This window comes from Hyla sarda, chromosome 4 (assembly GCF_029499605.1).
Source record: "Hyla sarda isolate aHylSar1 chromosome 4, aHylSar1.hap1, whole genome shotgun sequence".
NCBI classification, from domain to species: Eukaryota; Metazoa; Chordata; class Amphibia; order Anura; family Hylidae; genus Hyla; species Hyla sarda.
The window spans coordinates 65,210,570-65,237,701 of NC_079192.1; the positions used below are offsets into that span (position 1 = coordinate 65,210,570).

At 43.7% G+C, this 27,132-nt stretch overlaps 1 protein-coding gene across 1 annotated transcript; it reads left to right on the forward strand.

The window, feature by feature from the left end:
* PGAM2 (phosphoglycerate mutase 2) lies at positions 1 to 26,633 on the forward strand. Its single transcript, XM_056569202.1, has 4 exons — positions 1 to 154; positions 11,340 to 11,832; positions 15,786 to 15,966; positions 25,377 to 26,633. Exons 1-4 carry the CDS (start codon positions 15 to 17, stop codon positions 25,544 to 25,546), a joined length of 984 nt encoding a protein of 327 aa, XP_056425177.1. The 5' UTR covers positions 1 to 14; the 3' UTR covers positions 25,547 to 26,633.
* The last annotated feature ends 499 nt before the right edge of the window (positions 26,634 to 27,132 follow it).

The window sequence follows — 27,132 nt, forward strand, 5'->3', positions numbered from 1 at the left end:
ATAAATCTCCCCCTATGAGATTAGTGAAGATAGTAAACTACAGTCCACTTCTTCATTCAAAAGGTTCACTCAGGACCCCTATTCTCTTGATTGATAGGGGTCCCAGCAGTCAGACCTGCACTGATCAGACAATTAACACTGATCCTATGAATAGGTGATAAACTCTAATCTTGGCATAGCCCTGTAAAAATCTGTTGTGTTGCCATAATATTCTGAGAACTAAAAGTTTACTTTATATTAGGGATCGACCGATTATCGGTTTGGCTGATATTATCGGCTGATATTCACGATTTTTTACATTATCGGTATCGGCAATTACCTTGCCGATATGCCGATTATGCCCCGCCCCGAGACCGCCGCCACCGCTGCCCCATTGCCTCCCCCATCCCCGATTTTATAATTACCTGTTCCCGAGGTCCGCGTCACTTCTGGCTCCTGCGGCGTCCTGCGCTATTGCTGTGCGCTGCGCAATGACAAGTGACGTCCTCTACGTGATGTCACTGTCAGTGCGCACAGTGACAGCTCAGGACGCCGCAGGAGCCAGAAGTGACGCGGACCCCGGGAACAGGTAATTATAAAATCGGGGATGGGGGAGGCAATGGGGCAGCGGCGGTGGTTGGACTAGGGAGGACCCCAGGAAAGGCAGGGGGAGAGAAGGGTGTGGCGGTGGCGGTCTCTGGCCCCGCAAAAGCCGCTGCAGTTCATTGATTTAAAGCGCCTGCTTTAAATCATTCATCTGCAGCGGCTTCTGCGGGGGCGGGTGGGTGGGTGGGGGGTACATAGCCGATAACTTATACCGTAATATCGGTATAAGTTATCGACTATCGGCCTCAAAGTTCACATATTATCGGTATTGGCCTTAAAAAAATCAATATCGGTCAATCCATACTTTTTATTGGATGGAGCTGTGTGTGAGCTTATTTATTTATTTATTTTTTTTATGGGTCGAGCTGTAGTTTGGTGCCATTTTGGGGACAACCTTGGCTGTCCGGGCATACTGAGAGTTGTAGTCTTGCAACAGCTGGAGGCCCCCTGGTTGGGAAAAACAACTATAGATAACGGTCACCAACCTCCTCCATTAATATATAGAATACATATTTACAGCCATAGTGAGGAGACAAAGGATCAGGCATGTGGCAAGGTTAAGCTAAGGGACAAACCTTGAGTGCCAAAAGTCACCTAAACAGATACTCTAGACCATTTTGGGAAGAGGTTATCTAAATACAAGCCAACTCCAACAAAATCATGGGGGGGGGTGATTAATTAACAGGTTTAGAGTTTTTTTTTTTTTTTTTTGGTATAGAGCAATGTCACTCACAGCAATTTCTCTGTTGCACAAAGTTAGTGTGACTTTTTGCTGCTTCACCCCTGTATTGATTTTGGCAAAAAAATCCCTTTTTTTTTTTTTTTTATCTGGGTAGAGAAAGAAAAAAAAGTTGTGAGTTTGGTGCAATGTCCTCAATTACAACTTAAACATACACTAGCCCAGACCTGGCTTACAAAGCTGCTTGTGGACGACATTTTTTTAAAAGTTGCACATTTAAAAAAAAAAAAAAAAGTTGTTCACCAGGTCAAGATGTTTGGCAACCACTTACATCCGGCGAACGTACACATTGACACCACACAAATTGAAGGTGTAGAAAAATTGTTCACCTACACCCAGTGTGGGGGGGGAAGAGGACGCCGCTGATCAGAAAATACATAATTGTGAGTCCCTAGATGTAACTGTAATCACTTATATGGTATACACATCCTGTGTACAGCTGATATCTACCACCATATGGTCCTATATATAATCACTTATATTGGTAAAAAAATATTTAAATTAGCTCACCACACCACCTTCGCAAAACAGCTCAGGCTCCATTTAAGAAGTCTCAGAACTGATTGGGATTTATGTCAAGCCAGAACTCTCTCCAGAAGGAAAGAGGACCCATCTGCAGACAGCTGTTTCGGGGTGTTTGCCCCTCGTCAGTACAGAACAGGGTGATCTGGCTTGGCTGTGGTGAGAGGCCTGTGGCTTTAACCCCTTAAGGACCAAGGGCGTACAGGTACGCCCTTGGTCCTGCTCTCCTGATATAACGCGGGGTTACACAGTAACCCCGCGTCATATCGCGGCGGGCCCGGCGTCATAGTGAAGCCGGGACCCGCCTCTAATAGCGCGCAGTGCCGATCGCGGCACCGCGCGCTATTAACCCTTTAGCCGCGCGCTCAGAGCTGAGCCGCGCGGCTAAAAGTGAAACCGAAAGTTCCCGGCTAGCTCAGTCGGGCTGTTCGGGATAGCCGCGGCTAATCGCGGCATCCCGAACAGCTGACAGGACAGCGGGAGGGCCCCTACCTGCCTCCTCGCTGTCCGATCGCCGAATGACTGCTCAGTGCCTGAGATCCAGGCATGAGCAGTCATGCGGCAGAATCGTTGATCACTGGTTTCTTATGAGAAACCAGTGATCAGCATAGAAGATCAGTGTGTGCAGCGTTATAGGTCCCTATGGGACCTATAACACTGCAAAAAAAAAGTGAAAAAAAAAAGTTAATAAATATCATTTAACTCCTCCCCTATTAAAAGTTTGAATCACCCCCCTTTTCCAATAAAAAAAAAAACACAGTGTAAATAAAAAGAAAAATGAACATATGTGGTATCACCGCGTGCGGAAATGTCCGAATTATAAAAATATATCATTAATTAAACCGCTCGGTCAATGGCGTGCGCGCAAAAAAATTCCAAAGTCCAAAATAGTGCTTTTTTGGTCACTTTTTATATAATTTAAAAATGAATAAAAAGCGATCAATAAGTCCTATCAATGCAAAAATTGTACCGTTAAAAACTTCAGATCACGGCGCAAAAAATGAGCCCTCATACCGCCCCATACACGGAAAAATAAAAAAGTTATAGGGGTCAGAAGATGACAATTTTAAACGTATTAATTTTCCTGCATGTAGTTATGATTTTTTCCAGAAGTCCGACAAAATCAAACCTATATAAGTAGGGTATCATTTTAATCGTATGGACCTACAGAATAAAGATAAGGTGTCATTTTTACCGAAAAATGTACTACGTAGAAACGGAAGCCCCCAAAAGTTACAAAACTGCGTTTTTTTTTCAATTTTGTCGCACAATGATTTTTTTTTCCGTTTCACCGTAGATTTTTGGGCAAAATGACTGACGTCATTACAAATTAGAATTGGTGGCGCAAAAAATAAGCCATCATATGGATTTTTAGGTGCAAAATTGAAAGAGTTATTAAAGGCAAGGAGCAAAAAACGAAAATGCAAAAACGGAAAAAACCCCGGTCCTTAAGGGGTTAAACGGGGTCAGTACTTTCCTCGGGGAGAGGACACCTCTTCAGGTGTAACGGAGATTCAAGTTAGGCCATTTAGCACTGCGTGGGCTTCTGGGTAAAAAAATATTTTAATTAGCTCACCACACCACCTTCACAGGTAGTGTGTCCTGCAAAACAGCTCAGGCTCCATTTAAGAAGTCTCAGAACTGATTGGGATTTATGCCAAGCCAGAACTCTCTCCACTTATATTGTATACAGATCCTTTATTGTATACTGGTCTGTGTATAGTGGTTTTATTCAGTACAGTATGGTGGTATTATCCAGTTATTGTGTGGTGGTATATATTAACTCCCTGTACATATATAAATGTTAGTTTATTGTGTGTGTGGGATTTGGGTGGAATAGGGGCGTGGCAGAAGATTGACGAGTTGCAGAACCTAGCAGGGGCCCTTGTATTTTTTTTTGGTCCGGGGCCCCGAGTGTTGTCAGTCCGCCCCTGGGGGGAGGGGAGGGAGGATGTGTAATTAAGGGGGGGGGGGAAAGGTGGGGGTGTAATTAAGGGGGGTGCGTGTGTGTGTGTGGGGGGGGTGGGGGTGGGTGGGGGGTTGCCAAACAAAGGGTCCACCCCGGGTGCCAAATGCTCTAGGAATGCCCATGCCTACACCAGCCTTAATATACCCCCCCCCCCATTATATTTTGGTGTTCCTTGAGTTCATATTTGTCACATAACGATAAGGAGATTCCATTGTAAAATAAAATGATATACAGGAAGAAGATTCCAAACATTATTTCAGAGGACACGAGTCCCAGACCTATGAGTCCACATTTTACTGCACAGGTGAATTCTAAAGGCAGAGGATACAATCTGTACTTTGTCAGTATGCAAATCATACAGTATATCTATTCTTACGAACATAACTATACACTATTACAATACATTTTCACAGCTTGGGGTCAAGCAGCTTCTATTGAACTTGTTCTTTACTTTGCCTATATTGGAGACTAAATGAGTACCCAGGGTTGTCCGGTCTTCCAAACAAAACTTTATGGGAGAGGATGTATCCCTTATCCTGGGGATAGGGGATATGTTGTTAAGTACCAGAGTACCCCTTAAAGGAGAAATCTGTCAAAAATAAACTTATCCCATATACACAGGATAGGAGAAAAGTAGCTGATCACGCGGGGTCCGAGCACTGTGGATAGGAGATAAGTTTACTTTTGCCAGAATTCCTCTTTAATAACTGGTTGCTGTCCAGAGACGAGCCGGGTCATCCTGAGACAGAAAGCGGTGTATGGCGCGAGTTCCCGACTCGAGCCCGTGTCATACCAGCCGGCCCCCATCTGATTGCTGTAGCTGGGGACCGGCGTTAATAGCCGACATACGGAGATTGCTGCGGGCGGCTATTAACCCTTTAGATCTCCGCTGTCAATGTTGACAGTGGCGCCTAAAGGGACATTTAAACGCTCCCTGGTAGTCCAGTGGGGTGGATCCCCCCCGCTCCCCCCACTGGACTACCAGGAAGCGTTTAAATGTCCCTTTAGACGCCACTGTCAACATTGACAGCGGAGATCTAAAGGGTTAATAGCCGCCCGCAGCAATCTCCGCATGTCGGGTATCGCGGGGGCAATCCATTGCTGAGGTAGCTGGAGGGTTTACCTCATGTCCTGTGGCTGCTGCGGCTCTGACAATAATAAAGCCTGGCAGGACCAGGCTTTATCAATCAAGCGCAGAGCACACAGATCAATGTGGTTCTATGGACTAAAAGTGTAAAAAAAAAAAAAAAGGTAAATAAAAAGTTTTAAAAAAAAACACCCATTAACCCCTTCCATATTAAAAGTTGAATCACCCCCCTTTTCCCAAATTCCATATAAATTTTTTTTAAAATAAACATGTGGTATCGCCGTGTGCGTTAATGTCCGAACTATAAAAACATAACGTTAATTAATCCCTTAACGACACAGGACATAAATGTACGTCCTGGTGAGCTGCTACTTTATGCACCAGGAGCTACATTTACGTCCTATGCATAACCGCGTGCATCGGAGCGATGCTCGCGTCATGCGCTGCAGCGGATGTCCGCCATTAACCCCTCAGATGCCGTGATCAATACAGATCACGGCACCTGCAGCATCACGGACACTAAAATGGATGATCGGATCGCCCGCAGCACTGCCGCGGCGATCCGATCATCCAGCATGGCAGCCGGAGGTCCCCTCACTTGCCTCCACTGCCTTCCATGGGTCTTATGCTCTGGTCTGAGATCGAGCAAACCAGAGCAGAAGATCACCGATAACACTGATCAGTGCTATGTCCTATACATAGCACTGAACAGTATTAGCAATCGAATGATTGCTATAAATAGTCCCCTATGGGGACTATAAGAGTGTAAAAATAAAAGTAAAAAAAGTTTAAAAAAAAGTTTAAAAAAAAAGTGAGAAACCCCCTCTCCCCAATAAAAACATAAATTGTCCCATTTTCACCCCCAAAAAGTGTAAAAAAAATTTTTATATACATATTTGGTATCGCCGCGTGCGTAAATATACCAATTATTAAAATAAAATGTAAAAAAACATTTACAAAATAGCTGCTTTTTTATAACATTTTATTCAAAAAAAAATTATAAAAAAAGTATTAAAGGTTTTATATAAGCAAATATGGTATCAATGAAAAGTATGGATCACGGCGCAAAAAATGAGCCCTCATACCGCCGATTATACGGAAAAATGAAAAAGTTAAAGGTCTTCAAAATAGGGAGATTTTAAACGTTTTAATTTGGTTAAACAGTTTGCTTTCTTCTTTAAGTGCAACAGTAATAGAAAAGTATGTTATCATGGGTATCATTTTAATCGTATTGACCCAAAGAATAAATGTCATTTTTACTGTAAATTGTACGGCGTGAAAACAAATCCTTCCAAAATTAGCAAAATAGTGGTTTTCATTTTAATTTCCCCACACAAATAGTATTTTTTTGGTTGCGCCATATATTTTATGGTACAGTGAGTGATGTTATTACAACGGACAACTGGTCGCACAAAAAACAAGCCCTCATACTACCGTATATACTCGAGTATAAGCCGAGTTTTTCAGCACGATTTTTCGTGCTGAAAATGCCCCCCTTGGTTTATACTCGGGTGAAGTCTCCGCCTGTCAATCCCTTCATCAGTGGTCTTCAACCTGCGGACCTCCAGATGTTGTAAAACTACAACTCCCTGCAAAACTACAACTCCCTGCGTCCCATGCGTCGTTGCTATGCACTGCACGGCGCGGCGCAATGACAAGTGACGTCATTGCGTCTCGCAGCACATAGCAACGATGCAGGGGACGCACACCGGAGGCCTTAAGCAGCGCGGACCCGACCCCGACAACAGGTAATTATACAACCGGAGATGGGGGAGGCAACGGGGCAGCGGCGCCGGCAATGGGTGCCGCTGCCCCTTCCCTCCCCCTGTCTGTCGGCGCCGCTGCCCCTTTGCCGGCGCCACTTCTCTCCCCCTGGCTATTGGCGCCGGCAATGGGGCGCCTGCACTGATAGTCAGGGGGAGAGAAAGGGCAGCGGCACCAATAGCCAGGGGGAGAGAAGGGCCGGCAGCAGGGCTCTAGACCCCAGGACAGGCAGGGGCAGAGAAGCCGACAGCGGTGGCGGTCTCTGCACCTACAAAGCCGCTGCAGTTCATTGATTTAAAGTGCCCGCTTTAAATCATTGAACTGCAGCGGCTTATCGGCGTATAAGACGCAGGTAGACTTTAGGTTAAAAATTTGAAATACGGTATTTCCCACCCTAGGCTTATAGTCGAGTCAATAATTTTTCCTGGGTTTTTGGGGTAAAATTAGGGGCCTTGGCTTATATTCGAGTATATATGGTAGTCTGTGGATAAAAATATAAAAGAGTTATGATTTTTTGAAGGTGAGGAGGAAAAAACAAAATGTAAAAATAAAATTGTCTGAGTCCTTAAGGCCCAAATAGGCTGAGTCCTTAAGGGGTTAAACCGCATGGTCAATGGCGTAAACGTAAAAAAAAATCCAAAGTCCAAAATTGCGTATTTTTGGTCACTTTGTATACTCTAAAAATATTTATAAAAAGTGTTCAAAAAGTCCCATTGAAACCAAAATGGTACCAATATGAGCCCTCATACATCCCCATGTATGGAAAACATAGGGGTCAGAATATGACAATTTTACACATACTAATTTTGGTGCATGTAGGTATAATTTTTTTAAAGTAGTAAAATAAAAAAAACTATATAAATTGGGTATCCTTGTTACCTTATGGACCTTCAGCATAAAGATATGGTGTCATTTTTACCGACAAGTATACTGCATAGAATCAGAAGCCCCAAAAATTTACTAAATGGCGTTTTTTTTCCAATTTTGCCCCACAAATATTTTTTTTCTGGTTTTGCCGTAAATTATGTGGTGAAATGATTGATGTCATTATAAAGTACAATGGGTGGCGCAAAAAAGCCCTCATATGGGTCTGTATGTGCAAAATTGATAGCGTTATGATTTTTAGAAGGGGATGAGAAGATATATAAATGCAAAAAAAAAAAGGACAGAGCATGTAGGACCCCTTAATAATGATAACGGGGAGGTTGTCACAGGCGATAAAGAGAAAGCGGAGCTACTGAATGGGTTCTTTAGTTCTGTATACACAAGGAAGAAGGAGCTGACATTGGCCAGGTCAGTGCTGGTAACACATAATGTAATGTACTGAACTGGCTTAATGTAGAGATGGTACAAGGTAAGTAAAGTGATATAAATGTAAGCAAATCTCCAGGACCGGATGGACTACACCCAAGAGTTCTTAGAGAGGTAAGTTCAGTAATATCTGTACCCCTGTTCATGATATTTAGAGATTCACTGGTGTCTGGTATTGTGCCAAGGGACTGGCGCAAGGCGAATGTGGAGCCAATCTTCAAAAAGGGCTCTAGGTCTTCGCCAGGCAATTATAGACCGGTAAGTCTAACGTGCATTGTGGGTAAATTGTTTGAAGGATTTATACGGGATTACATACAGGAATAGATAGGGGATAATAGTATTATAAGTGATTGCCAGCATGGGTTTACTAAGGATAGAAGTTGTCAAACCAAACCAAGTAGAAGCCTTAACAGGAATGGCTGTGGATATAGTGTTTCTGGATTTTGCCAAAGCGTTTGATACTGTCCCTCATAGACGTCTGACAGGTAAGTTAAGGTCTTTGGGCTTGGAAACTTTAGTTTGTAAATGGATTGAACACTGGCTCATGGATCGTACCCAGAGAGTGGTGGTCAATGATTCGTACTCTGATTGGTCCCCGGTTATTAGTGGTGTACCCCAAGGTTCAGTACTGGGCCCGCTGCTGTTTAATTTATTTATCAATGATATAGAGGATGGTATTAACAGCTCTGTTTCTATCTTTGCAGATGACACCAAGCTTTGTAGCACGGTACAGTCTATAGAGGATGTGCATAAGTTACAAGATGACTTGGATAGACTAAGTGTCTGGGCATCCACTTGGCAAATGAGGTTCAATGTGGATAAATGTAAAGTTATGCATCTGGGTACTAATAACCTGCATGCATCGTATGTCTTAGGGGGGATTAAACTGGCAGAGTCACTGGTAGAGAAGGATCTGGGTGTACTTGTAGATCACAGACTACAGAATAGCATGCAATGTCAGGCTGCTACTTCCAGGGCCGGCAGGATATTGTATCAAAAGAGGCATGGACTCAAGGGACAGGGACATAATACTCCCCATTTATAAAGCATTGGTACGGCCTCACCCGGAATATGCTGTTCAGTTTTGGTCGCCTGTCCATAAAAGGGACACTGTGGAGTTGGAAAGGGTGCAGAGATGTGCGACTAAACTAATATGGGGAATGGAACATTTTAGCTATGAGGAGCGATTAAAGGAGTTACAATTGTTTAGTCTTGAGAAGAGACGTTTAAGGGAGGATATGATAAACGTATATAAGTATATTAATGGCCCATACAAAAAATATGGAGAAAAACTGTTCCAGGTTAAACCCCCCCAAAGAACGAGGGGGCACTCCCTCCGTCTGGAGAAGAAAAAGTTTAGTTTCAAGGGGCGACACGCCTTCTTTACCGTGAGAACTGTGAACTTATGGAACAGTCTACCTCAGGAACTGGTCACAGCAGGAACAATTAACAGCTTTAAAACAGGATTAGATACATTCCTGGAACAAAGTAACATTAATGCTTATGAAGAAATATAAAATCCCATCCCTTTCCCAATATCGCGCCACACCCCTACCCTTCAATTCTCTGGTTGGACTTGATGGACGTATGTCTTTTTTCAATTGTACTAACTATGTAACTATGTAACTACTAACTATGTAACTATGAGGAAAAAGCAAAAGTGCAAAGATGGAAAAACCCTGTGTCCTTAAGGGGTTAAGGCATCTATGGAGAGGGGTTATTTTCTAGCAGTCCTAATGCCGACATGTTCTACCTGCGTCTGATGTCTGCGGGATGTCCACCAGACATTTTCCGGGCGGACATTCTGCAATAAATCTGCCGTGTGAACATACCCTAAGGATAGTGTCACATACTACATACCAACTGCAGACCCATGGACCATCTAACATAGCTCCTCCTGGGTTCACTAGATTATAAAACGCTGCATGCAACATTTCTTGATCTGGTGCCTGCAAACCAGATGGCAACCCCCCATAGCATACTGATGATGGCATCAATATGCAATCTATTAATGTATGATGGCCTCGAATGAAGGTCTCTGGTCTCTACACACAGGATGGATTTGCTGCAGACTATTTCTGTAGAAAATCCACAGAAATCAGAAAAGATGATTTTGATAAGGATTTAGTGCATACTTGCTTCTGCAGATTTTCCTGTCGATTTGGATAGGCATTCATTCTTGCAACCCCCTGCTGCAGCCTGTTTTCTGCAACCCCCTGCTCCAACCATCACTCTGCATCCCAGCTGGGGTATGGCACTCCTCAAAAGAGTACTACAAAAATTGAAATTAACTGGTCTAGAGGAAGTTGTGTAGTTCTTTCCAGTCTGAGCACAGTGCTCTCTGCTGCCACCTATGTCCATGTCAGGAATTGCCCAGAGCAGGCGCAAATTACAGTACAGTTCCTGACACGGACAGAGGTGGCAGCAAAGAGAACTCTGGTCAGGCTGGAAAGACCTACACAACTTCTTCTGGAGCATACAGCAGCTGATAAGTAGCTGACCTACAAAGTTAAAGACTTCCATCTGATTGGTAGAGGACTCCATAAATGAGATTTTACTAAGGACCTGCCGGTAATCCACAACAAAATTCACCACTGCAGTTTTTCTCTTCCCCATTGAAGTTAATGGAGAAAATCTGCAACAAATCTGCAAGTAATCTGCCACAGAAAATGACATATTGGGGATTTTAAAATTGTCCAATATGCACTTACCTAGCATTGTACTTCACTGTGGATTGTACCTGCAAAAATCTGCAACTTTTCTGTACTGTGTGAATTTACCTTGGATGTTCTTTTTAACTCACAACAACCATATATCTTAAAAATAATAAAGAAATGAAGTTTATTATATTAGATTGTTGTACATTTTTCCTATGTCTAGCAACCAAGTGTAGCTACAGAAAGCTGCTCATGAGTTAGTATCCACCATCATCTGAACACTACCTGTTTTACCTTTGTATGTTGCAGTAAACAGGATAAAGCTAAACCCAATTGTCACACTAAATAAGACTAAATAAGAGTCACCAAACTGAGCAGAATCCAATAATCTCACCCACTTTACAACATGCAGTCTATTCCTTTCCATGCCTGACATTCTTGCAGTGTAAAGGTGTAAGTGACCTTTAGCTGATACGTCCACAGTTGCCCTGCTAAAGGTCAGTACCAGCTGTTGGGTGAGACTATTTTGAGCCTCTTCCCCCCCTTTCCACTTCTCCCATTGGACACCTGTCACTGCCTAGTGATTGGACACCATGAGAAGTAACACTGGGTATATAAGCCTGATGACCTGGGTGGGACTCGGGGGACATCTCAGGGACCAGGATATTCATCTGACTAACTTCACGGCTTTGTTTCCCCACTCAGAAGCCACAGTGAACATTCAGAGGCCATCAGCCTAAGGCATAGTAGTCACAGCTCTAGACAGTACACACTTTTGAAAGCCACCATGCCTCACCGTTTGGTCATCGTACGCCATGGCGAAAGCTCATGGAACCAGGAAAATCGGTTCTGTGGATGGTTCGATGCTGAACTCAGTGAGAAGGGGGTAGAAGAGGCTAAACGAGGAGCTCAGGCCATCAAAGAAGCAAAGATGGAGTTTGACATCTGCTACACATCTGTTCTGAAGAGGGCAGTGCGCACACTGTGGTATATCCTGGATGGCACCGACCAGATGTGGTTACCGGTGCACCGGACCTGGAGGCTGAATGAGCGTCATTATGGAGGACTGACTGGACTCAACAAGGCAGAGACCGCAGAGAAGCATGGAGAGGAGCAAGTGAAGATCTGGAGGAGGTCTTTCGACATCCCTCCACCACCCATGGGAGAAGATCATCCTTACTACAAGCTCATCTCCAAGGTAAGGAAGAACAATAATGGCTTCCATTAATCTCTATTCATAGATATACACCAGATAGCACAGAACTTGTTGCACACTTCATTTCCTTTGCTATCCCATGGCCGTACCATGATGTGTCTCAGAAGCTTTATGGTCTGACCATTTCTGTCTTATTATAATAGTGGATTGTATATTATATAGATTTAGACACCCATATGGTCCCATAGCCGTTACATAGGCAGGGGAGAACTGACAACACTTGGGGCCCCTGGACCAAAAAAAGGCAAGGGCCCCTGCTAGGTTCTGCAACTCGTCAATCTTCTGCCACGCCCCTATTCCACCCAAATCCCACACACAATAAACTAAAATTTATATATGTTAGAAACACTTTAATGTAGGTAAATTTCCATGACCAATAATACTGCTATACAAGGAGTAAATATATACCAGCACACAATAACTGGATAATACCGCCATACTGTACTGAATAAAACCACTATACACAGACCAGTATACTATAAAGGATCTGTATGAGTGATTATACACAGGACCATATGGCGGTAGATATCAGCTGTACAGAGATCTGTATACAATATAAATGATTACATACAGGACCATATGGTGGTAGATATCAGCTGTACACAGGATCCGTACACCATATAAGTGATTACAGTTACATTTTGGGACTCACAATTAAATCTTTTCTGATCAGCCGCGTCCTCTTTCCTTTTCTTCTCTGACCGGATAAGACCGCCATGTGGATCTCTTAACATCTGCAGGATAAACATGTCAGACTCTGCATTTTTCCAGTGACTTCCCCCCCCCCCTCCTCTACACAATCTTTCCATCTATAACCCCCTAACTGTTATAAAGCCATCATTGGTGTCCTGCACAGTAAAAGGGCAGGTAGGTAGGTAGCCAGGTAAATAGGTAAATAAGTAGGTGAATAAAGAAGCCAGATATATAGGTAGGTGACAAGCCAGGTACGTAGGGGCTAGCTAGGTAGTTAGGCAGACAAGTATGAAGGCCAGGTATGTACATAGTTAGGTAGTTGGGTATGTAGGTAGTTAGATAGCCTGGTATGTAGGTAAGTAGTTAGGCATCTTCCCTGTAGGTATAGGCAGCAGAGTTAAGCCCCTTCCCTGTAGGTATAGACAGCAGAGTTAACCCCTCCCCTTCCCTGTAGGTATAAGCAGCAGAGTTAACCCCCTTCCCCAAAGGTATAGGCATCAGGGTTAGCCCCCCACCCTTCCCCATAGGTATATGCAGCAGAATATACCAATAGGTATAGGAACAGAGTTAACCCCCCTTTCTTCTTAGGTATAGGCAGCAGAGTCCCCCCCTTTCCCTGTAGGTATAGGCAGAATTAACCCCCCCCATTCCCCATAGGTATAGGCAGAGTTAAACTCCCTTTTCCCCATAGGTATAGGCAGAGTTACCCCCCCTTTCCCCATAGGTATAGGCAGAGTCAACCCCCCTCTTTCCCATTGGTATAGGCAGAGTTACCCCCCCCCCTTTTCCCCATAGGTATAGGGAGAGTTATGCCCCCCTTTCCCCATAGGTATAGGCAGAGTTACCCCCCTTTCCCCATAGGTATAGGCAGAGTTCCTCCCCCTTTCCCCATAGGTATAGGCAGAGTTACCCCCCCTTCCACCATAGGTATAGGCAGAGTTAAACTACCTTTTCCCCATAGGTATAGGCAGAGTTACCCCCCCCCCCCTTTCCCCATAGGTATAGGCAGAGTCAACCCCTCTTTCCCATTGGTATAGGCAGAGTTACCCCCCCTTTCCCCATAGGTATAGGGAGAGTTACGCCCCCCCCTTTCCCCATAGGTATAGGCAGAGTTACCCCCTTTCCCCATAGGTATAGGCAGAGTTACCCACCCTTTCCCCATAGGTATAGGCAGAGTTACCCCCCTTTCCCCATAGGTATGGGCAGAGTTCCCCCCCTTTCACCATAGGTATAGGCAGAGTCCCCCCCTTTTCCCCATAGGTATAGGCAGAGTTACCCCCCCTTTCCCCATAGGTATAGGCAGAGTTACCCCCCCTTTCCCCATAGGCATAGGCAGAGTTGCCCCCCCTCTTTCCCCATAGGTATAGGCAGAGTTGCCGCCCCTTTCCCCATAGGTATAGGCAGAGTTGCCGCCCCCCTTTCCCCATAGGTATTGGCAGAGTTACCCCCCCTTTTCCCATAGATATAGGCAGAGTTACCCCCCCCCCTCTTTCCCATAAGTATAGGCAGAGTTACCCCCCTCTCCCCTCTTCCCCATAGGTATGGGCAGAGTAAAAAAAATGATGCTCACCTGATGTCCCACACAGCGATCTCCTCAGCAGCAGGGGCCCGCGTCTTCTCACCTCCACAGTACAGATGCTGATGAGTGACGTCATCGGCGCATGTACTGCGTGCTGTGTGGGGGCTGAGGTCACGTCTCCTCTGTGTAAGCTGCAGATACGGCTCACACAGAGGGGACGCCTTCTCCTGTATGTGCGTGCTGACGGCAATGCAGGGCTTGAGGACTTCAGCGCAAAGAATGAACATGTTCTTTGTTGCGCTGATCAATTTCAGACACATTCACACTGATGTTAACGTTCATTGCATGGAATTGGACAGGAATTACGCAGTGTGGACATACCCTAAGACAGAGAGATTTGAAATAAAAGGAGCCTGAAGGCGGACTTGCCCGTTATGTCGGCTGGCATACTGCTTCATGCACCATTCTGAAGCCATTACGAGAGAAAATTTTATGCTTTAGGGTAGGGTCACATGTGCAGTCTTTTGCTGCGTATTTGCTGCTGCATATTTTCCTATGCAGCATATATTTTTCTATGTAGCTAGTCAATGGGTACCAATTTTACTTCCCATTGACTTCCATGGGTAGGAAAATACGCAGCAGCAAATATGCAGCAAAATACGGCACATGTGACCCTACCCTTAAGGTCAATTTATGGCTTTATAAAAGCTGTGACTGACCCCTCCAGTCCAGCAAAAGGATTATGTTTGTCTGTGTGGTTTTTCTCTGGGGTGAGAGGGCAAGGATTGTTCTGACCCTCCTTTATTGTTGGTATTGTTCCATACAGTCCTGTGCACAAGTCCCGTTCATCAGAAAAGTGCTTGTGCACAGAACTTGGCTGAGAGAGGCACTGTTGCCTTAGCAACCGTACTGCCCACCGTGGCCTGCTTCTCCCCATGCTGGGCCGCGCGGGCTCAAAACTTTAAACTTATACTTTGAGGAGATTATGGGCTCAGGATGGCATTAAATTTAAAAAGAAATGTTATACTTGCTGTGCCCGTCCAGACAGTGCCCATTTCGGGTGAGCAGTGCCAGCGCTTACTGTTTTGTGCTCGACACACAGGAAGTGCACGCTCAGCCAATCACTAGATAGGAATCTACTGTGTCGAAATCTTATGAAAATGATGGACATTGAAAAAAACTGCAGCATTGGCACCAAAATGGGTGATATAGGATGGTGCAGACATCTGTTAAGGTGGTAGTAGCTTTCTTCCAAAAACACCACCACACCAGTTGGCACTATTTACTTCAGGGGAAATGAGCTGCAATACGACACACAGCCTGAGGGCAGGAGAGGTGCTGTTTTTGGAAAAAAAAAATCTGCTATGTTTTTCTCATTCTGGATAACTCCTTTAATCCCATCAATGTCTGTACTGATGTTCTGATGAACTTAAAGCCCTGACCTATGACAGTCTGTAGGCATAGACCAGTGGTCTTCAACCTGCGGACCTCCAGATGTTGCAAAACTACAACTCCCAGCATGTCTGGACAGCCAACGGCTGTCCGGGCATGCTGGGAGTTGTAGTTTTGCAACATCTGGAGGTCCGCAAGTTTAAGACCACTGGCATAGACCATCCACTTCTCAGAGTAGCCTATAGAAATCTGTGAAGGTGTATGTCCCATGTATTAATTGTATATACTACGTTATACAGGACACTACTTACATTCTCTGCTTCTTGTACAGGATAGACGCTACAAAGACCTGAAAGCATCTGAGCTTCCATCATGTGAAAGTCTAAAGGACACTATTGCCCGTGCCCTCCCATTCTGGAATGAAGTCATCGCCCCACAGATCCTCGCTGGCAAGAGGGTGCTCATTGCAGCCCATGGGAACAGCCTTAGGGGCATTGTCAAACATCTGGATGGTAAGTGTAATGAATCCTATATATACAGTAACCCCCCAACATGCGATGGCCCCAACATATGATCAAATCGACATACGATGGCCTCTCAGAGGCCATCGCATGTCGATGTCAGCATCGACATACGATGCTTTTATGTGTCGGGGCCATCGCATTAACTGCTGAGAATGAGCATCCTTTTTTTTTTAAGAACTGTCCAGAGTAGGAGAAAATCCCCATTAAAAAACATACGCTGCTCTGGACAGCTCCTAAAATGAACAGAGATGTCAGCAGAGAGCACTGTGCTCGTAATGTCAGCAGAGAGCACTGTGGTCATGATGTCAGCAGAGAGCTCTGTGTTCCAAAAAGAAAACAATTTCCTCTGTAGTATTCAGCAGCTAATAAGTTCTGGAAGGATTAAGATTTTTTATTAGAAGTCATTTACAAATCTTGTAAAGAATGGAGAGGCTCCTGTGGAAAGTTTCACTACAACAACCCGAGCAACTCAAACTGACACCTGTACCTAAGATGTCTGAGAAAGGGCTACTAAACAATAAAGATAGTTGAGGCTCAAGGTCTCTGGATAAGGAACACACTTGTTTATTAATATCAAGATAAATCACATATTTATTTATTAATTAATTTATATCAAACTGATAATCCGGGATCACAGGGCCCTTGTAAATCCACTAGTCAGAGAGATTTAGATATAAATATAACATAAAAAATCATAAAAATTCATATATAGAAATTCATAAATATAGAAATAAAAAAATATAAAAATATAAATATATATATGTATAAGACCACCGGAAATGGTAGCAGCTAATTCAAATCGGCACTCTGGATAGCAATTGGTATGTCATAAAATTATAGGTAAATGTCCATTAAAGTGCCATTGCAGTCCTAGAAGAACATCACAGTCTTTCACACTTATAGAATGTCCTTTTGATTGTAACAGTTAAGTGGCAATTGTGTAATAATCAGGTGTCTGTGACCTCAGACTTTGCCAAAGCAACAATGTTTCTTATATATCATACAGAGCAATTGTAGGATACTGTCTTCTTTAGTTCAGTAGCACTGGTTAGTATACTCAAATACCGGCAATTCATTCAAACGATGCGCATAGTATTAAAGTGGATTTATCTCACCGGTCCGGATGCAATATACAGATGTATAGTTACCGCTCCTTGCTTATCCTCAGCGATGTCAGGCAGCCGTCTGTCCCTGCTCTCTGGCCTGAGATCGTACCGCTGGAGTCTCTGCCGACTCCTATTTACGTGGTGCTATCGGATGGTGGGCAATGTACACAGGGGCTGCAGCGCTTGCAAAGGCAGGTATTCCAGGTGGCATCCTCGTGCAGGTAGCACGCGTTCCCGGTCTTTGACCGCGCGCTCAAGGAATGTCCGTGTGATAGCTGGTGGTTTCTATGGACTGCAAATAGTGATGGTTAAACAAGTGGTCTCATAACATCTCTTAGGGGGGTCGCCGGACGCGTTTCAGCGCCCACTAGGTGCTTTCTTCAGCAGCTTGGATATAGCCAATATATCCAAGCTGCTGAAGAAAGCACCTAGTGGGTGCTGAAACGCGTCCGGCGACCCCCTCTAAGAGATGTTATGAGACCACATGTTTAACCATCTCTATTTGCAGTCCATAGAAACCACCAGCTATCACACGGACATTCCTTGAGCGCGCGGTCAAAGACCGGGAACGCGTGCTACCTGCACGAGGATGCCACCTGGAATACCTGCCTTTGCAAGCGTTGCAGCCCCTGTGTACATTGCCCACCATCCGATAGCACCGCGTAAATAGGAGTCGGCAGAGACTCCAGCGGTACGATCTCAGGCCAGAGAGCAGGGACAGACGGCTGCCAAACATCGCTGAGGATAAGCAAAGAGCGGTAACTATACATCTGTATATTGCATCCGGACCGGTGAGATAAATCCACTTTAATACTATGCGCATCGTTTGAATGAATTGCCGGTATTTGAGTATACTAACCAGTGCTACTGAACTAAAGAAGACAGTATCCTACAATTGCTCTGTATGATATAAGAAACATTGTTGCTTTGGCAAAGTCTGAGGTCACAGACACCTGATTATTACACAATTGCCACTTAACTGTTACAATCAAAAGGACATTCTATAAGTGTGAAAGACTGTGATGTTCTTCTAGGACTGCAATGGCACTTTAATGGACATTTACCTATAATTTTATGACATACCAATTGCTATCCAGAGTGCCGATTTGAATTAGCTGCTACCATTTCCAGTGGTCTTATACATATATATATTTATTTTTTTATTTCTATATTTATGAATTTCTATATATGAATTTTTATGATTTTTTATGATTTTATATGTTATATTTATATCTAAATCTCTCTGACTCTGTGGATTTACAAGGGCCCTGTGATCCCGGATTATCAGTTTGATATAAATTAATTAATAAATATCTAATTTACAAATCTGTTTAACTTTCTGGCACCAGTTGATTTAAAAAAAAAAGTTTTCCACCGGAATACCCCTTTAAATGTGTAATACCACACACAACCTGCAGAGGGATGTGGCGCTGTTTATGGAAGACAGAGCCCATATTTTTTCTTAACTTAGACAATTCTGTGAACCCTACCTCTATAAAGAACATGCAATACTTTACTGCTGATATGGGTCACCACTGTAGGGTATATATATATATATATATATATATATATATCTATATATATATATATACTGAGCCATATAACAGGGTAACCTTTGGGGCTAGGTCACCTCTTAGACGCCTCTTTTAGTATCTGGCTTGGTTGCTTACATACACCTGTCCCCGCTCATCATCTGTCTGGTTCAGTTACCCTGACCTTTTCCAATTGACCTTATAGTGACATTTTCCAAAATGACCTTACACCGGTTCTTCCGCAGGAGTTAGCAAGTTATATGTATAACCCCCACCCTATAGGACAGTGGTCTCCAAACGGTGGACCTCCAGATGTTGCAAAACTACAACTCCCAGCATTCCCGGACAGCCAACGGCTGTCCGGGCATGCTGGGAGTTGTAGTTTTGCAACATCCGGAGGTCCAGCATTTGAAGACCTAGGCTATAAGATGACTATTCATGTGTATATACTCTCATTATAGCCATTTCTCCTCCTCAAACTACTGTCACCGCACGTACTTCTCCCTGACCTCTATACAACCCTTCCTCTTCTATCTCTCATTCCTAAGCCTCCCTGTTACTATTCTTGAGGACGCCAATTCTAGAAGCCATATAAAAATATCCACAGCTGCTTCCTCCCATTCTGCCCTCTTATAGTGCCACCTAATGGTCAGCAGCGGTAACACACCTGCAATATGACAATACACATAGGCCCTCATTTACTTAGAAAATCGGGTTGAAAGTCTATGTTGCTTTCTTACCCGACTGCTTTTTTCCCCTGGTATTTATTATTATGTCGCATCCTGTTTGTCGCATGTGGGTTTTGTTGGTTTTGGTTTCCAACTCCTCTGAGTTGTCGAGAAAAAATCCACAACAATTGAACAAAGTCGGGTTGGAAAGCTTTATAAATACGTGGGAAAGCTCAGAAATGTCGGGTTACGCCCCTTTTTTGGGTTTGGGAGAATCCACATCGGGTCCGTCGGGAAAAAATGTTGCATCGTGTCGCAGACTGGTGCACGATATCTGCGACATGTCGCAGACAAAGATGCGACAGACAAAACAAGTCGGCTTTAGAATAGTAAATGAGGGCCAATATCCGTATCAATAGATAACTACTGTAAACAATATTCTAATACAGTGACCCCCGACCTGCGATGGCCCCGACATATGATCATTTCAACATACGATGGCCTCTGAGATGCTAGGGCACCGCGTGAGCCGGCGCAGGACGTAAATATCCGTCCTGCGTCATTAAGGGGTTAGAGGCGTTATGCAGGATAAGAAAATCATGGCTTCTTTCTTCCCAAAACAGCGCCCCACCTGTCCCCAGGTTGTGTGGGGTACTGCAGCTCAGCCACATTTAGTTCAATGGAGTTGCGATACAACGCATAAACTGTGGACAGATACAACGCTGTTTTGGAAGAAAGGAGCCATGTTTTTTTTTATACTGACAAAAATATATTGTGTGGCGACCCACGGTGATGGTGGGACCTCGGGTGTGCGGTGTAGGTGAATGGAGCAAGATGATATTAATCCCAGGGGCAAGGTGATATTAATCCCTTAACCCCTTAAGGACCCGGGCTTTTTCCGTTTTTTCATTTTCAATTTTTCCTCCTTAACTTTAAAAAATCATAACTCTTAAAAATTTTCACCTAAAATTATATATAATGGCTTAATTTTTGCGTCACTAATTCTACTTTGTAATGACATTAGTCATTTTACCCAAAAATCTACGGTGAAACGGGAAAAAAAATCAATGTGCGACAAAATTGATGAAAAAACTCTATTTTGTAAGTTTTGGGGGCTTCTATTTTTACGCAGTACATTTTTTGTCAAAAATGATACCTTATCTTTATTCTGTAGGTCCATACGGTTAAAATGATACCCTACTTGTATAGGTTTGAATTTGTATCACTTCCGAAAAAAATCATGAATACATGCAGGAAAATTTATACGTTTAAAATGGTCATCTTTTGACCCCTATAACTTTTTTATTTTTCTGTGTTCAGGGCGCTTTGAGGACTAATTTTTTGCGCCGTCATCTGAAGTTTTTATCGGTACCATTTTTGTTCTGATCAGACTTTTTGATCACTTTTTATTCACTTTTTTGTGGTATAAAAAGTGATCAAAAATGCGCTATTTTGGACTTTGGAATTTTTTTGCGCGTACGCTATTGAACGAGCGGTTTAAAAAGCGGTATATTTTTATAAATCGGACATTTCCGCACGCGGCGATACCACATATGTTTATTTTTATTATTATTTACATAATGTTTTTTTTATTTTTGGAAATGCCGGGTGATTTAAACTTTTATTAGGGGAAGGGATAATTGAAAGGGTTAATGATTTTTTTACACTTTTCTTATGCAACATTATAGCTCCCATAAAGGGCTATAACATTGCATTAACTGATCTTTTACACTGATTGATCCATCTCCATAGGAATGGATCAATCAGTGTTTTCGGCGATTGAATGCTCAAGCCTGGATCTCAGGCTTGAAGCATTCATTCGGCGATCGGACAGCACAGGAGAAGGTAAGAAGACCTCCTCCTGTGCTACAGCTGTTCGGGATGCCGCGATTATACCGCGGCGATCCCGAACAGCTCCCTGAGCTAGCCGGGCACTTTTACTTTCGTTTTTAGCCGCGCGGCTCAGCTTTGAGCGCGCGGCTAAAGGGTTAATAGCGCGCGGCACAGCGATCAGTGCCGCGCGCTATTAGAGGCGGGTCCCGGCTTCACTATGACGCCGGGCCCGCCGCGATATGATGCGGGGTCACCGTGTGACCCCGCGTTATATCGCAGGACCGGGACCCATGACGTATGCATACGTCATGGGTCCTTAAGAGGTTAATGTTCGTGACGCCAGAGCCAGAGTGGTTTTTGGGTACCGGAACCACCCAAACGGTATCTCCGCTATTCCAATGGCTAAGCAGTGAAAATGAGAATCCACAACCAGGTTATGGTTTAACGGAGGCTTTACTGAGGTCAGATAGGTGTCATTATCTTCATAGCTAGGCCAGAATCCCAGAGAGGTGGCCAGGAACACAGAAGGACATTGCAGCTTCCTGGGACCAATTATACTTGTAATAGACGTTAGTTAATTGACTTGAGACTTGACTAGACTGTAGGTAGTGACAGCAGACATAGACCTGACTTACCGGAATGACTGTAGATTGGAGCCCTCCCAGGTGCTGGACACTAGCACTGAGATCTCTGGTGTTTGCTGATCTCAGTAAAGTGATGATGGTACAAGAGCCAAAGAGGCAAATTGCAGCACCTTCCTTCCTTATAGAGGGGGGCTGTGCCAGAGCCCATTGGTCAAGCTGCGGGTCATGTGTTTTACTGGAGTCCTCCAAAGGTCCTTTATACTGACTATCCATTGACATACTGAGGAGACACTGCAGGAGAGCCCCCAGGTCACCGAGGGACTCAACCTGACAGGACCTAAGTGTAGTGCAGGACCATGTTCCGTACTGGGACATCACAATTGTGCAACATGTCTGCTGCTTGCCATTGCTTAAAGGGGTATTCCAGGCCAAAACTTTTTTTTATACAGTGGTCCCTCAACATACGATGGTAATCCGCTCCAAATGGACCATCGTTTGTTGAAACCATCGTATGTTGAGGGATCCGTGCAATGTAAAGTATAGGACAGTGGTCTACAACCTGCGGACCTCCAGATGTTGCAAAACTACAACACCCAGCATGCCCGGACAGCCAACGGCTGTCCGGGCATGCTGGGAGTTGTAGTTTTGCAACATCGGGAGATCCGCAGGTTGCAGACCACGGGTATTGGAGGTTATACTCACGTGTCCCCGCCGCTCCGGACTGTCACCGCTGCCCTGGATGTCGCCGTCCATCACTGTCCCCGAGGTGTCTCCGACGCTCCAGCATGGCCTCTTCTTCCCTGGCATTCTCGTTATATGTTAATGCTGCCTCTGAGAGGCCATCGTATGTTGAAATGATCGTATGTCGGGGCCATCGTAGATCGGGGGGTCACTGTATATCAACTGGCTCCAGAAAGTTAAACAGATTTGTAAATGACTTCTATTAAAAAATCTTAATCCTTCCAATAGTTATTAGCTTCTGAACTTGAGTTGTTGTTTTCTGTCTAACTGCTCAATGATGATGTCACGTCCCGGTGTCACGTCACGGTATTCTCCCATCATGCACAGCTCCCGGGACGTGACATCATCATTGAGCAGTTAGACAGAAAACTTCAGAAGCTAATAACTATTGGAAGGATTAAACATTTTTAATAGAAGTAATTTACAAATCTGTTTAACTTTCCGGAGCCAGTTGATATATAAAAAAAAGTTTTTGCATGGAATACCCCTTTTACTTTATTACAGTTGTGATAGAAGTCGCAAGCAAGTTGCAGTCACACACGACTTGCATTGGGGTCAATTGTGCGCAACGTGCGACCGAAGATTAATCGAAGATGGACTTTTTGGGGGAGATTTATTAAAACCTGTCCAGAGGAAAAGTTGCTGAGTTGCCCATAGCAACCAATCAGATCGCTTCTTTCATTTTGCAGAGACCTTGTTAAAAATGAAAGAAGCAATCTGATTGGTTGCTATGGGAAACTCAGCAACTTTTCCTCAGGACAGGTTTTGATAAATCTCCCCCCTTTGCCATGCAACAGCATTCACTAACATTTTGTGTGACATTACACGACCAAAGTCTATGCAAACATTCATTTGAAAGGCAAAAACTGTCAGAAATCTTAAACTAATTTTTTTCAGCATCATTTTGCTTTTTGAGACTCTTTTTTTTCATTATTATTTTTTTTTATTTTTTTTTGGGTTTGAGCAAAATTTACAGCTCAAGAAACTGCTTTTTGCTAAAGAAAAGTTGTTCGGCATGTTAAAAAGGAAGACCGGGGAACTGAACCTATCAGACACTTATCCCTTACTCACAAGATGGGGGATAATTGTCTGATCGAGGGGGTTTGACCGCTGGGATCCCCACAATCTCTTGTATGGGGCCCCGGCTACTTATGTGTGCTCAGTGCACTTCAGCCCCCACCTTCCTGGATGGACGCAAGTGACGGCCCGCTCAGCACTCACATACCCACTGAGCCGGGACATCGATGTGGCCAGTGATTGGCTGAGCAGGCCGCCATTTGTGTCCGTCCAGGAAGTTGGGGGTGGGAGCTTGCCGAGGACATGTAAGTAACTGGGCCCTGTTACTGGAGATCGCGGATGGTCTTGTGGACCCAACCCCCCGCGATCAGACACTTATCTCCTATTCTGTGGATAGGGGATAAGCGTCTAAAAAATTTAGTTCCCTTGACTATCCCTTTAACATCCAAAAAATTTCCCAAAATACGTGCCAAAGCATGAAAGATTCTTTTCGGATGTGAGATTAAACTGAATGTGAACTAAGAGACATTTTGCAATTGAATTTATTAGTAAAAAAAAAGTTTTTCTGGGGGTGTAAAAAGATTGCAACCAGCAGGGTCAAAAAGAAACAAAAACACAACCCTAAATTTGTGGTTGCAACTTAAAGGGGTTATCCAGGAAAAAACTTTTTTTTTTTTTATATATCAACTGGCTCCAGAAAGTTAAACAGATTTGTAAATTAAGTATACAAGGTACAGAGTCCGGCACTGCAACGGTGATCACTGCGGTAAACCACGAGGACACAGGTGGATACTGACACAAGCCAATCCAACTAGGTGCTCAGTCCAAAAACACAATAATTGTAAGCACAAAGAAGATGTGAAAAGTATAAGACGGCACTCACCGGGATTTTCAGGCTTGCAAAAACTTTCTTTATTGCATAAGCAAAAGGTGCATAGCGGTGCGGTGTGAAGGCAGGTATCCGGCCAGGATACCTGCCTTCACACCGCACCGCTATGCACCTTTTGCTTATGCAATAAAGAAAGTTTTTGCAAGCCTGAAAATCCCGGTGAGTGCCGTCTTATACTTTTCACATCTTCTTTGTGCTTACAAGATTTGTAAATTACTTCTATTAAAAAATCTTAATCCTTTCAGTACTTATGAGCTTCTGAAGTTAAGGTTGTTCTTTTCTGTCTAAGTGCTCTCTGATGACACGTGTCTTGGGAACCGCCCAGTTTAGAAGAGGTTTGCTATGGGGATTTGCTTCTAAACTGGGTGGTTCCCGAGACAAGTGTCATCAGAGAGCACTTAGACAGAAAAGAACAACCTTAACTTCAGAAGCTCATAAGTACTGAAAGGATTTCCTGGATAACCCCTTTTAGTGTCACCCACCGGACCTGCAGGCATCACTGGCCTCGGTGGCGGTCACATGCAATCTCTTCGCAGGAAGAGACCACTAAAGCCAGTGATCTGCAGCATCAATGTACAGTACATGGTGTTATTACAGCAGTTTCAGTGGGAGACACAACAGGGACATAGAATTTAGAAGAAAGTGAAGTTATTTTTTTTCTTTTTTACCCTCAACTGGCTTGGATTCTGGCCTGGATTCTTGCCTGGATTCTTAAATTTTAAACAGTGAGAGCGTATGGGTCAATTCACATGGCGGAATTTCTGATTGCGGAATTCCGCCTCAAATTAAAGCCCATAGACTTCTATGGGATTCCACACTCCCATTCAACCTTCTGAAATTCCGCTTGCGGAATTCCGCACTTCTATGGGATTCCGCATTCCCATTTAACCTTCTGAAATTCTGCGGAATCCCATAGAAATTCTGCCGTGTTAATAGACCCTTATGGTCTTTTTGCTTTGCAGAAGTCATCACAATCCATACTCAAGTTTTTATCTCTGATACATTTCTTTTTCTTCTCCATCATGCAGGCATGTCTGACGCGGCCATTATGGAGCTTAATCTCCCCACCGGAATCCCTATCGTGTATGAGCTGGATGACAACTTGAAGCCAATCAAACCCATGTCCTTCCTGGGAGACGAGGAGACAGTAAAGAAGGCTATGGAGGCCGTGGCTGCACAAGGCAAGGTCAAGAAATAAAGAGAAGAAACGGCACTTAGAGAAAGTAAAGTGGACTATTAGAATAAATCCTTCTCTCGCGGCCCTTATAGAATTTTCTTGTTATTGTAAGAATCAAGAAAGCATCTCATTTGTATTCTACTGTTAATGTGTTCTATATTAGTCCATGTTATGTTGACTTTCTGCAGTCTTAATCTGAAATTACAATGGGAAGATACCGTAAGTGATAATTCATGGATCTACTCAATGATGTATTTAACATAAAGGGAGACCCAGTATCTGCTATCAGACACATGGAGATGGACCTGTTCTGCTTTGGATGCGTTCCAAGGGACCGCTCTAGGTTGATGTCCTGCTCCAAATTAGGTAATACGTGCACAGAGAAAACACACACTGACTCAAGGCTAGGTTAAAATGGATTTTCTGTTTGTTGTATTGCATACACACAATATGCATTCTTCAGTAGGGCGTAGCACATTGTGTAAGCATTGTAATCGGTTAGTAGACTATGTTTACGTAAGCATTGCATCATGATTTCTGTGCCAAGCTGGTTGGTCACACAGGGTGTAGTACAGGATGTAACCACCATCTTAGAAGAATGATCTTTATTTTATATCTATTATCCATAACAGTTCCCCCTTCTATATGGCCATGTAAACCAGTGCAGGTACTGTATGGCAGCATTATCAAAGCAGGAACAGGCCAGTTATGTTCTCATATCCTACAAGAAATGGGACAGCGGGTGGGATGGGCTGTCGTCTTCCATAGTTAAGGAGTATGAAGGCAATTTTCTGTCCTAAGTATGTATCAAGTCTGTAACTGTTTGTATACCTGGTCATCTATACCCCTTACCTTTGGATTTATACACATAAATGTGATGTTATCACTTCTTTACCCCTACTATCTAATCCCATAACTAGACCCACCCCATCCACCACAAATGGCCCCATTAAGTCTCACTTAACATATATAACAGCAATGTGTGTTCCAAATTCCAGTACAATTTTATGTCTCTGGTCAATAAGCGTTCATACTGTGTCTTTTTACAAACTATCTCTACATTGCAAGATGGAGGTAGTGTTCTTGTATCTGAATAAATGAATAATATGCCCAGAATACAGTGGTCCCTCAAGTTACAATATTAATTGGTTCCAGGACGACCATTGTATGTTGAAACCATCGTGTGTTGAGACCAGAACTCTATGGAAACCTGGTAATTGGTTCTGAAGCCACCAAAATGTCATCCAAAAATAGGAAAAAGTGAGGATTAAAGAAAAATAAGTAAATAACTAATACAGATAAAGCAAATCCTTACATATAAAAAGTAATAAAGATCTGCTGGGAGCTGTAAATCACTGTCTATGTCAGTGTTTCCCAACCAGGGTGCCTCCAGCTGTTGCAAAACTACAACTCCCAGCATGCCCGCACAGCCTTTGGCTGTGCGGGCATGCTGGGAGTTGTAGTTTTGCAACAGTTGGAGGCAACTTCTTTGGGAATCACTGGTTTATGTAGAGGACAGGAGCTTCTTCAGGGTCCTATACAGTACACGCAATGTCCTAAAAAAAAAAAAAAGGAAAGTGGAGCCGCCCTCACCTGATGCCCAAAGG

What these genes read in the sequence shown, in the direction of transcription:
- PGAM2 (XM_056569202.1), top strand. Translation starts at nt 15, where the DNA reads ATGAGATTAGTGAAGATAGTAAACTACAGTCCACTTCTTCATTCAAAA. An exon ending in AACACTGATCCTATGAATAG is followed by an intron (nt 155 to 11,339) that starts GTGATAAACTCT and finishes TTCCCCACTCAG; the next exon opens with AAGCCACAGTGAACATTCAG. An exon ending in CATTGTCAAACATCTGGATG is followed by an intron (nt 15,967 to 25,376) that starts GTAAGTGTAATG and finishes TCCATCATGCAG; the next exon opens with GCATGTCTGACGCGGCCATT.